The 12,889-nt window shown below is 48.0% G+C and overlaps 1 protein-coding gene across 1 annotated transcript in view; it reads left to right on the top strand.

Annotated features, from left to right (window-relative positions):
* mark4a (MAP/microtubule affinity-regulating kinase 4a) overlaps positions 1-11,107 on the top strand; it is a 13,216-nt gene extending 2,109 nt beyond the window's left edge. The window contains exons 2-15 of the mRNA XM_056594835.1: positions 435-483; positions 1,125-1,190; positions 1,814-1,884; positions 2,118-2,174; positions 3,100-3,336; positions 3,885-4,004; positions 4,457-4,556; positions 4,726-4,835; positions 5,145-5,349; positions 5,805-6,016; positions 6,970-7,073; positions 7,472-7,759; positions 10,189-10,233; positions 10,738-11,107. Of these exons, the coding sequence (XP_056450810.1) occupies positions 435-483; positions 1,125-1,190; positions 1,814-1,884; positions 2,118-2,174; positions 3,100-3,336; positions 3,885-4,004; positions 4,457-4,556; positions 4,726-4,835; positions 5,145-5,349; positions 5,805-6,016; positions 6,970-7,073; positions 7,472-7,759; positions 10,189-10,233; positions 10,738-11,107 (2,034 nt within the window). The remainder of the gene's footprint in view (positions 1-434; positions 484-1,124; positions 1,191-1,813; positions 1,885-2,117; positions 2,175-3,099; positions 3,337-3,884; positions 4,005-4,456; positions 4,557-4,725; positions 4,836-5,144; positions 5,350-5,804; positions 6,017-6,969; positions 7,074-7,471; positions 7,760-10,188; positions 10,234-10,737) is intronic.
* Positions 11,108-12,889: the final 1,782 nt, after the last annotated feature.

The raw sequence follows: 12,889 nt of genomic DNA, 5'->3' as shown, positions 1-12,889 counted from the left end.
GCCACGTTTCTTCAAAGAGAGGTTAAGGAACGAAACACAAAAACCTGGGATGGAAAACTTTGATGGGACAAGACTAAAAATAGCTTAAGTACGTAATAAAAGCAAAGGGAGGGAAAGGGACTTACCTCAGGATTAAGAATTTCACCAATATAGAAAAATATTATGCTTTTTGATACCATGGCATGTGAGTCATGGGAAACTGAAAACTCCTAAGAGGAGGTTTTATGTGAACAGATGGGCATTGATTGGGATAACAGTCACTATATGTATCTGAAGAAAATCTAACATGAATGAATATTTCTTCATTCATTGGATATTATGCTCAAAAGGGAGAAGACAACAAAAAGAGACAAACAGTCAATTATTTATACTGTGATGTTATTTGTTTTCACTCTAATCATCCGTAAAATCCTCATTTGTGCCCTCCTCTCCAGCTCTTTCGGGAGGTGCGAATAATGAAAGGTTTGAATCACCCGAACATAGGTAAGAAACATCCTCTAGTATTTTGTGTTACCCAAACGTGGGTAATATCCATGTGACCGGTTGTGTTTGTTTGTGTTCATGTGAGTGTACATCCGTGCCAGTGCTCCGTAGTGAAACACTTTGTTGAGTGGGTGCAGGAGTGCATATGTGGGCGTGTGCACGCTTCCATGTGCGTGTGTGTGTCCAGACAGAAGCGTTTCAGCGATGCCGGGTCCTAACCCAGTGGATGTTGAATAGCCTTTAGAGAAGCAGTTGACCGTGATTTAACTGGGAACTCCTCAGGTCCTGATATAGAGGTCACAGGCAGACGCGCACACATACACACACACACACACACACACACACACACACACACACACACACACACACACACACACACACACACACACACACACACACACACACACACACAGGCGGGGGAGGGGACAGGGATTTTCTAAAGCTGAAATGTTGTATGGATCAAAAACGCCCACGGAATTAGCAACATGTCCGCAGGTGTTATGACGGACCAGCGATGGCTGTGTGTGTGTGTGTGTGTGTGTGTGTGTGTGTGTGTGTGTGTGTGTGTGTGTTCATATTCCAAACGTGATTGGGATTCATTTTAATATTTTTGCCTGTAATGTTTCTGTTTGGGTCTATAGTGCAGCTGTTTGAGGTGATTGAGACAGATAAGACCCTTTACCTCATCATGGAGTACGCCAGTGGAGGTGGGTCACACTGCTGTCTAGGAATCACGAGCACAGGAAGTGATGCAATAGGTTATAACCCATAGGCGGACAGCTGGGGTCCAGGAACACACACGTCACAAAGGCCACTGTGGCGCGGATGTCTCACACTGACAATATCTCTTTGAATCTGAAATGTAACGTTTTTTAGGGAAAGATGTACCGACAGACAAACATGTCTTTTGCCTTTTCCATCAATGCCAAAGGCACAATGATTGAGAATTTTGGGCATGATATATACATTTTACACTTTCAAATACAAAAGGCTTATGCTATAGTTTAAGGATGTTCGCATAATTTTCCTCATCTTGACTTGATTTCAAATAACCTGAATTATGTTCTTACATGAATCTGTATCTTCTACAAAATGGTTTCAAAATTATAATATTCATCAAGTGGATTTTGTTCTTTGGGATGGATAAATATAAATTTATATATATTACATATACTTATTTAGTCATTGAATTTGAACAATAAGTTATAATATTGAACACATATGGGAAATGTGGGCTATTCAGCATCAGTATATGCTTTACAGCATTCCGGTTTGAGATCTGTTCTTGGGTCTATTGAATGGATCTGATGTGTTTGGGTGGGGCCCTCAGGTGAAGTCTTTGATTACCTTGTGTCTCACGGGAGAATGAAGGAGATTGAAGCCAGAGCCAAATTTCGACAGGTAAGTGTGCAGCATCTCCTCATCTCTCCTTCTGGACAAACTGTATACTCGAATGAAAGAAACCCAATGTATGAACTCAATGCAAATGTTTATTATGAGGGCAGGAATGCATCAGATTAGATCTGATCCTTGATGTTATAGTATTCTGTACAGAATATTACAAAGAGTTGTCCCAGGTCCATACAGAAGGCCTGTTACCTTGCATTCATGTCCGTGTCCATCTTGTGTTTCAGATCGTTTCTGCTGTCCACTACTGCCACCAGAAATACATTGTACACCGAGATTTAAAGGTAAAAAAAAAACCTTGATAAATGTATGAACATTTTTGGCAGGGTTCAAGAGGCTATATTAGGGTACATTTGTGACGAGGGCTAATTTCTTTCCTTGACAAGATTAGAACAAACCTGAAATGGGACAAGTGGTAATCTATGAATGGTGAAACTGCACACATCATCTTAATCACATACCAGAGCTGTGTCGAGAGAAGCTATTCTTAGTTTTCCCTTTTTTTTATTTTGTTGGCAGAAACATGAGAAAAAGGGGCTTATCTGTGTTCGGGAAATATGTTATATTTAAACTCTTTAAATGTATTTCTTTGTTTTTCTCAATGAGTCATGTCCAGCATCTCTCCTGTTGGATGACACACAAGTGAACGCTCCCCCCCTCCCCTCCCCTTTCCCATCTGTCTCTCGTTCTCTCACTATCTCATTTTCTCTCCCTTTTTTTATATCTTTTCTCTCTCGCTCTCATTTCTATCCACAACTTCCTCTCTGCTTGCCGGCCTCTCTATTGTACCACTTTCCATTCTTACGTTTCCTATTCTATTTCTGACCGCTCTCTCTTCCTGTACCTCACCTTCCTGCCCTCCTCCTGTGGTTCTCCATTATCGCTCTTCTTTCTTACGGATCCCTTTTACTCCAACCTCCATAAATACGTCCAATCTTTAATCCATTACCCATCCATCCATCCTTCCGTCCTTCCATCCACCCATCCATCCATCCATCCATCCATCCATCCATCCATCCATCCATCCATCCATCCATCAATCCATCCGTCCGTCCATCCATCCGTCCACCCGTCCGTCCGTCCATCCGTCCGTCCATCCATCCATCCGTCCATCCATCCGTCCGTCCATTCAACCGTCCGTCCATCCATCCATCCATCCGTCCATCCATCCGTCCGTCCATCCATCATTCCCATCGCTCTCATCCCCAGGCGGAGAACCTGCTGCTGGACGCCGACGCCAACATCAAGATCGCCGACTTCGGCTTCAGCAACGAGTTCACCCTGGGGAACAAGCTGGACACCTTCTGCGGCTCCCCGCCCTACGCCGCCCCGGAGCTCTTCCAGGGCAAGAAGTACGACGGGCCCGAGGTGGACGTCTGGAGCCTGGGGGTCATCCTGTACACGCTGGTCAGCGGCTCGCTGCCCTTCGACGGGCAGAACCTCAAGGCAAGCGGAGCCATGTCCAAGCAGAGCTCACAGACGAGGAGGAGGTCTGGGCCGCGCAGAGAGGAGTCCCATGGGGATGTCTGGGTTTATGTGACACTGATTTTACACTGATGTTTCCAGAGACTATTCTCCATTGTTGGTGTGTGGTTAAGACTGGATGGGAGTTGTAAGTGCTGTGTGCATTAAACATCAGGTGTGGTGTTTTATTTTATTTTTATTGCTTAATTGCCTCAGCAGAGTATGTAGTCAGATTAGCCCAGAGACTATATTTTAATAGGAAGAAGATTAAGGGCTTGAGGAGACAATGTTTGGTTTGGAAAATACACACATGTACCCTTGCGCGTACTGGGTCATTACTTTTCCCGGTACTATTTACTTTCTACACTAGTAATTATCTCCATTGTTTTGGTTTAGTCACGTGACTTCACCGTTCAACATAACAGCAAAAACGTTAGTTAATTCAGTTTAATTTGCCAAGCCCCCGTTAATGTTGCGTTGACGTCTAAAAGCACTTTGCCTAACTGGTGTGTCTGGTGCGCGCCCTGCAGGAGCTGAGAGAGCGCGTTCTGCGAGGGAAGTACCGCGTTCCCTTCTACATGTCAACGGACTGCGAGGGAATCCTCCGCCGCTTCCTGGTGCTCAACCCCACCAAGCGCTGCACCCTAGACGTGAGCGGAACACACTCACACGTTCAGTTCACTCCTACTCAAACTCAAACAGCGGGGGAAGTATTCACGGCGCTGTCTGTGTCTTGGCACTGTTGAAAGCCGGTGGGTTTTAAAATGTACTTTGATACCGCTTGGGCTAGTCTGAAATAGAATAGAGTCAGTTTGCTTATTGTAGGGTTGGTTTGTTGTTTAATGCGTAACCGATGCAGATGGAACACAAAACTGGTTATCTTAATATAAAGATAGCTGTAGCTTATAGCTTATAGCTCAGCTATCATAATATTCCCAAAACATCTGTTTGTTCCATAGGAATGATTGAAATTGCGGCTTAATTTCTGTCTCCATTAGTGATCAGCAACAAGAGCATTAGACAAATTATACAAAGTCGTAGTGCACATTTTCTACTGTGATTTATAATAATGATTTGCCTTTCTGTCCGTCCCGTTCTACAGCAAGTCATGAAGGACAAATGGATCAATTCAGGCTTTGAGGGGGAGGACTTGAAGCCCCACATAGAGCCGGTCGAGGACTACAGCGACGCGGCTCGCATAGGTGAGCTACCAAGAAACTGACCCACCGGAGCTTCCATATCGGCTCCAGGTTATTCATCATGCGTCCCTATTCAAGGCTCATCCGCCGATGGAGACCTTGCATCCATTTGAACCTGATGGAACGAAAAAATCCAATCGGTTCTCCCTGTGTTATTGTGTGCCTTTTTTAGAGGTGATGGTTGGGATGGGCTTCACACCGGAGGAAATCAAGGACGCTCTGCTGAATCAGAAATACAACGAGGTCACCGCCACCTACCTGCTGCTGGGCCTCAAGACAGAGGTGAGCCATACGGAAGTATGTCGCTACAGCAATGGGATTGTGTCACAGTGGCTGTGCCCTACTGCTGTTGTGCTACAATACTTGTACCACTTCAAGATCAGTTACTGCTGCCAGACCATCCTAGTGTAAGAGACATTTCTTGTTGTTGATATGTGTATGTGCTAAGAATTAGTGTTGCTTTAAATAAAGGTTACAACTGCAAAAATGTATAATGAACAGGACAAAAACAGCCACGATCACCAAGCCGATCTCTAACAGATCTGCTATGGACACGGTCACACCTTCTCTATCTGTCGCCCCCGGTAACAGGACGGGACAGGCGAGACCCGTTCTGCCAGCAGTCTGTCCCTGGCACGGGTACGACCCAGCCCCATCACCAACGGAACCAACAAGCACTCCTCGGCCACCGGCTCCTCCTCTTCCTCCTCTTCCTCCTCCCATAGCAAGACCCAGCGCAGCGCCTCCACCTACCACAGGCAGAGAAGACACAGCGACTTCTGTGAGTCTAATATTGGTGCTGGTTCAATGTGTTGAATGGTCTCTTCACATAATGACCCAATAACCCAATGGGTTATTTAAGGTTATTTATGTACCCCTATTTATTTGCCACACTGCTGTATTGTTATATAATGGGGTCAGGATAGTGTAGCCCAGCCGAAAGGCACCGGGTACGATCCCCAATGTCTGCAGCATGCCTGTAGGCATCCTCAAGCAAGATGACCAACGAAGTCACTTAGAATCAAATGGTTAGTCTTTTACCAAAGGTAGATAGTAATCCCCCATCTTGCACTTCCAACGCAGAGGCATCGGTTACATCCTTAAGAGTGAGAAAGAACACGAGACACCCATTTTATAAATTACGCAACACACACAAACACAAACACACACTCACACACCCTTGTGTCCACAAAACAGAAAGCCACCTTACCTGTTTTTTTCTCTGCGACCCTTTTGTCCTCCAATGTCCAGGCGGCCCCTCCATGCCCGTCATGCACCCCAAGCGGAGCCCCACTAGCACGGGGGACCGGGAGCTCAGGGAGGGCCGCATGCCGTCCCGGAAGGCCAGCTGCAGCGTGATGGGCAGCCACAGCCTGCCGCCCTCCAGCCCGATGGTCAGCAGCGCCAACAACCCCAACAAGTCGGAGATCCCCGACCGGCGCAAGGAGATGACCGCCACCACGGTGAGCGTCCGCACGCAGACGTTGGGGGGGTGGGGGGGGGGGGTGGGGGGGGGGTCACCGGACGTCCCCCGCTGCCCGACACGTTTTAGCAGCGGATGGACGGATGTGTGTGTGGTGGTCAATGCGCCCTCCGACACAAACGGCAGAGGACTTTTGTGTTTCCGCAGTGCGATTGCAGTGATTTGCGTTAGCAGTGTCACTGTGTCAATCGTATAATTCCACTCTTTTGTTTGGCGCATTTGACAAACATGCAACAACGATCTATGTGGTAATAAGGGCTTGTGAGATTTATTACTGCTTTTTATGTCTTAATTGATTGACGCATTTAATATTTAATGTTGATATAGGAATTGCCCAAGATGTGTCAGATATATAGATAAAGGAGGAGACCGGTCGTGGCGTCTCCATGGCACTACAATGTAAACATTTTCCATCTGACCTCTCGAAATCTTATAATAGGCCTCCCATATGATTGACCGACAGTTGCCATAGCGATGGTTAGAAAAACAACATCCGGGCACACCTGTCAATGTAGGTCTCGTTAAATCGATGCAGCAGGGCAACGCGTCCTTTTGCATTTTCGAACACTGCCAACAGCATGTTTTCCTGTGAACTCAGCCTCAGTATCAAGTTCCCATAATGGAACCGCCGGAGACCTTTATAGAGGCCTTCCATTAAATAAGCTCCAGCCGAGTCTGATGCAGTGATGCACTGCCCCGGTACATCCAATACACCTTGAGACTTACATTAATAGTGGGGGATCATTTCACTGGCTACAACTGAGCCGCCAGCCACAGACAACACAGACCAATGAAGTTATGACTACGTTATGTCTACGTTTCAGCCAACGCTTGAATCAAATCCCTCCAGTGGGTGATGTGCTCCAGTTGGACGATTTGACGGATGGTAGGTAGTTACACAATTTTTATATAAATTTGTTTTCTGCGTCGTAGAATAACATCCCGGGGAGCGCCATGACACGTCGGAACACGTACGTGTGCACGGACCGCGCCGGCACCGATCGACAATCTCTCCTGCAGAACGGCAAGGAGAACAGGTGTGTGTGTGACCTTTGGCCCCTGCTGTGTCCACACGTGCGGGCTGCTGCAGGGAGGCAATCGGGGATCAGTGTGGCTAGAGATACGACACGGGGACGTCCATTTTGATGAAGACACATAGCCGGGCTGTCCTCTGTCGGAGCCGCCAAAGCCTCGTCCTGGCGGGCGCGACACGTTTAAGTGCCATGATTACACGTGCCAAAAACTATTTTTGGGTGAGAAAATAAAAGAACGGCTTAGGGTGGGTGGGGACGAAGACGACAGCTCAGTGCCATGTTAGCTGTTTTACTAGCTAGCAGAAGAGAGTGCAGCCGATAAGTACGCCTTATTAACGTCGCCGTTGTTGAAATCCCCTCCTACTGTACCCCCCCCCCCCCCCCCCCCCCCCCCCCCCCAGTTCCCTGAGCCATCGCATCCCCCCGGCCTCCCCCTCCACCCTCAGCATCTCCGGGGCGGGCGCCTCCTCCTCCTCCACCTCCTCCACGGACCGCTGTCGCCTCACCCGGGGCTCCACCATCCGCAGCACCTTCCACGGGGGCCAGCTGAGGGACCGCGGGGCCCCCGTCTACTCGGCCCCGCCCACCTCGCCCACCCTCTCCCACCACGAAGCCAGCCCGCTGCCGCACGCACGCAGCCGGGCCACCTCCAACCTCTTCACCAAGCTGACCTCCAAACTCACACGCAGGTAGCGCACCACCACACCACCACCAGCACCACCACCCCCCCCCCCCCCCACACACACACACACACACACCACCTCCCCCACACCCACCACCACCACCACCACCACCACCACCACCGTGATTCGGTCCTCAGTTTGGGGTTTCGTTCCCCACCTGCCGTGGTGCTGGAGTGGCTCTCCGCTTCGGTATGCTTTCCGCTTGGGAAAGAGAGGGTTAGCATTTGGGCCTCTAATTTGGGGTTGATGTTCCTGTAGGGTCTTCGGCGGACTAGCTGATACTGTAATTAAGGACGCTTCCGTTGTTGTCACTCACTGATCACAGCGGGCCATCACTGTGATCAGTGTGACAACACTCACGGCGGTCCAAAGTTAGACACATTAAAAAGAGGGAGCCGATTCTGGCAAATAGTCCAGACCCTGTACAGTTGTTGTCCGTGGTTTTGGTCCTGCCCTCAGGGCCGGCAAAGACAATAAGGCCATTCATTGTCAATACAAAAGGCCTTCATTGACAACTGTGGGCAAGAGAGCTGCAGTAGGAGAAAACAATGGCCGGTCCCACATTAAACAGGGAGTTGTGCATCGAACTGCACAATTGGGTGGATGCTTTCTGTTTACCTTAGGTTGCTCTAATCCATTTGCTCAAGTCTAAGTGTCTTGAAATAGAACTGTCTGTTCTTAGTTTCTTTACCCCATATACTGTGAAGCATTTGTTGTTAAACTGCTCATTAAATAACTAATCACTTGTGCATGTGTCCCAGTTCGCAACCTAGACCGATGCATGCAAATATGCACATATTGTATATTTGTGCTTAAGCATATTAGCATCATAAGTATATACGTATATACAAAGATATTATTCGAAGTAGAAACATATTCTTAGTTCGACTAGGGCGCATCAGATCTGTGTTCCATTTCATCAGATGATTGTGTACCAAATACATCACAAATCGTATAAAAGTCCCATCCCCTGGGAAATGAGGAATCAAATCATACGGTTTCTGAACCCTCAGAGACACACTTTAAGACAGGCCCCTTTGCTTTGTCTCTGGATTAATCCCCCCCACCTCCCCACCCCACCTCCCCACCCCACCTCCTCCTCCTCCTCCTCCTCCTCCTCCTCCTCTCCCATCCCCCACACGGTCTTCATAATCACATGTATAATCTGATCAAACCCAGCTTTATCCTCTCCAGTAGGCTCCTCATGAGCACTTCTCCTCCCTTCTACTCTTTGCTGTGATTCAATTATATTGCCTTACTCCCCCTCCCTTACTACTCCCACTCTGCCTCCCCCGCTCCAACACTCTCCCCCTGTCCCGTCTCCCCTCCTCCCTCCTTGACTCCTCTTCTCATTTTCTCCAACTTGATCTGGTTTTCCTCTCCCGGGCACCAGGGTCAACCTCGACCCCTCTAAGCGCCAGGGTTCAAACAAATCAGTGTCGGGTTGTACTCTACCGCAAGGATCAAAAACAGTTAGTAAGTTCCCCCCGCGTCTCGCCTCTACTACCTCTTCTTCTTCCTCTTCTTCTTCTTCTTCTGTTTGCCTTTGTGCTCGTTGACCACACCCCTTCCGCCCCCTCTCCACCTGTTCTTTGGGGGGAGGGGAAAGCGAGAAGGTCCATCTTGCCTGTGTAACCCGTCTATCTGTCGCACTAACCGTCGCAAAGCGTCAAAACTAATCTGTGTTTGGTGCCCTGTCTGCATGACTTGTTCCATCTCCTTTTACATGACTAATGAGGTGTTGTTGTTATTGTTGTTGTTGTTGTTGTTGCTGTTCATGTTTCGACCGTCTGCCTACCGACATGACCACCTGAGCAAGTATGGGCCTCCATACTTGAGCCTTTAAGCATGCATGGCTCGGTTATGTTATCTATTATTATTCTGTTCCTAATTATTCAGCGTTTTGCTACAGGGTCTTTGTCACCGTTAATTTGGTGAGGTTTTATTCACGTATGCGATCCCATATTGTATCCTCCATTAAGTTTTACTATCATTCGTGTTTGAGAGTTGTTTGTCGTTGTATTTTGTTTATACGAGGCCATAAAGCCGTAGTACTCTGTATTGATGCACTACCTGCATGCTTTAATGATGCATGAGTGAGAGGAACAAGCCGTAACCAGCGGTGCCCCCTCCTGCACACAAGGGGGCGCCGCTATGTTCCTCATCGTTCAGTACACTGACACCCGTGTGGTCTCATCCAAATAACCAGCACTCCTCCATTATATCTCAGAGCAGTGAATGGGCATGCAACGTCATAGTGGTTGTGGGCGGGTGTGTGTGTGTGTGTGATGGGGGAGGGAACATTGCCGAATGGATTATGATGCTTATCTGTCGTAGTCTTGATGACATCAGTGTTTTGGTGGAATTAACGGGAAGCCCTGTGAGTGGATCATCTCTAACTGGGTCTGTGTGTCCGTCTGTCCGTTCTTCCTCAGGGTCACAAATGAATCTGAGGGAATCAGCAGATTTGCGATCACAAGGTGGGTATTTTACGCTGGTTTCAGATGCAGGGTTACCGTACGACACGGACGCTTGTTCCAACTTTAGTGGGGGAAAGAGCATTATAGTAAAGATGTTATTCACACAAAAATATGGAAAAATACCCTCATGACGGTAAAACAAAATGCACTTTATAATAAAATCCAGAAGGATTGATAATCCAAATAGTTGAACAGATGCTGTTTGTTGTTGTATCCATAGTCGTCTTCACTCTTACCCAGTGGTTCTGAACTTGTCTAGCCTCCCTAATGCTTAGTCAGTTATTAAGTCATGACCCAAAAAACAAACAAATAATCACCAATATTGCCGTAGATAAATAAATAAATAAAAAAGCAGCAACGCTTGTGGCTTATCTCAAGGAAATACTAAGTTATTAAAACAACGATGAACACTGAAGCATCCATTAATCCAAGGGCTTCTTCCTTAAGATTTAGGGAGCTCCTCCAAACCCCCTCACCCCTCCTCCCCTCTCTCTCCCCTCACAGTCGCCATCTACCTGGGCATCAAAAAGCGTCCGAGTCCCGGGCCGTCGGATGTGGCTGGGATCTGAGGCGGGGGGGCGGCTGCGGCGGCGGCGGCGGCGGCGTGCGGCGACGGGACCCTGCCGAGGTGGTCCTGGCCCTGCGGGACGCGGCCCTGAGCTGCGGCTGCCAGGTCCACCACGCCGGGCCCTTCCTGCTGTCCTGCAGCCGCGGCGCGGCCGGGGCCCGCGTGGCCTTCCACGCCGAGGTGTGCCACCTGTCCACGGGGGGTGCCTCCGAGACTTCGAACGGGGTGCGCTACACGCGCCTCTGGGGGGCGCCCGTGGCCTTTAGGGACATCGCCACCCAGATCTCTAGGGACCTTGAGCTCTGATATCAAGGGGCCGTGTGTCGTTTGTCGTTGTGGTCGGGGTGTGTGTGGGTGGGTGTGTGTGTGGGGGTTGGTTGTTTGTGTGTGTGTGTGTGTGTGTGTGGGTGTGGGTGTGTTTGTGTGTCTTTCTGTGTGGGTTAAAGTGTATGCCTGTGCGTGCGAGGTAAAAGTGGGGGAGGGGGATGATGACACACACAAAAAAAGAGAAGAAAAGGAGAAGGAGCAAGGGGCTGGACCCACAAATCACACTTCTCCTCCTGGTTTATGGACACACACACACACACACACACACACACACACAGAGACACGCATACTTACTTCACTCTTTTAGTCATAAAGCCCCCCCCCCCCCCACCAACACCACCACCACCACCACAACCATCACCATGACCACCACCACCACCACCATCACACTGACCACCACCGTCACCTCCGCCCTGGCCTTCCCCAGCAGAGCCCCAGCAGTGCCGTCCCCCCCCCCGTCCCCCCCTGTCCCTCCCCCTCCAAAACTCACCTACACCACCCCTCTCGACTTACTGAGCAACTCTGCCCATTGGCCTGGACTCATGGAGCAAAGAAACTCCAGCTTGGTATTTTGTAGTGCTACTCTAGCCATAAAAAACAACAACGATTTGTTATTAATACTATAATTTTTGTTATTATTTTTTATTGATGCGCTCACGCCATTTTTTGTTTTTTCATCCTCGTCAGAAACACCCGTCGTTTGGAAAGCCAGTTCGGTGCATCTCTTTGCGTGAACAAACCATGTTTTTTTGTTTTGTTTTGTATTCCCTGTTTGATCTTGTTTGACATTGACACCAGTGAAGTGATAATATCCACCATCGTTTATTGTCACCTGTGGACAATCTGCACAAATGCCACTCAGTGATCAGTTAAGCGCCCCACAGAAGGGGGGTGTTGGTGTTATGTTTTGGTTTGTGTACATAGTGTAAGCTGCCATCGGATTACTGTCAGTCACAAGGGGAGGGGGAGGGGGGGGGCGGTTATCATTTTGGGTTGACATGGCTGTGTAGCAGCCAATCAGAATGCGGTTCTCGGTTGGCTGCCATGACAGTGATATCAACTGTGTTCAAATGGCAGGGAAGGGATATTTTCCTCCACTTTTACATTGAATTGGCCCGGTGCCAATTTCGCAGCATCAAATAAGACTTTAAAGGAGTAAGTACACTTCTTGGCCAATATACACAGATGTAAGCTATTTTTTTCTGGCAAAGAGCTAAATGTTCACTTCACCTTTCTTTCACTTGACCATATTGACTCCTGCCAAACCAATATGGAGGTTAACCACTAAAGGTTGAACCGTTAACCTTCCATAACCGTTTTCTTCTTACGCCAGCTTCCCTGAGAAAATTATTATTAATGACCAAAAAAGGTCTGTAGAGCTACGTATTAGATATTGTTTTGGAAAACAAATTGCACATAGCTCTCAGATTGACCTTAATGTTTACATTGGCCAAGGTTATTTAAATGTATCAGTGACCCTTTCAGTGCTCCTTTGAACCCAACCTTTGTTGTTTCAACCAATTTGTATAAATTATATTAGCACAGATGAATTGGAGAATACACAATCTTTTTTGTGGAACAAAAATGGGCAAATCTAATGCCCAGAGAAATAATAAATAATGCGTAGGTAATTTAGCTCAAAATAACAACTTCAAAAAGCATTCCCATTCTAGAACGTCCCAATCAGGTTGCCTTGAAAGTCCCTCCCTGCCCCGAATAACAAGTATCGTCAACGGTTTACATCTCCCCTCCTGTGGTTTA

Source organism: Gadus chalcogrammus, chromosome 7, assembly GCF_026213295.1.
Source record: "Gadus chalcogrammus isolate NIFS_2021 chromosome 7, NIFS_Gcha_1.0, whole genome shotgun sequence".
NCBI lineage: Eukaryota > Metazoa > Chordata > Actinopteri > Gadiformes > Gadidae > Gadus > Gadus chalcogrammus.
This window is presented reverse-complemented; position numbering and strand designations above follow the sequence as displayed.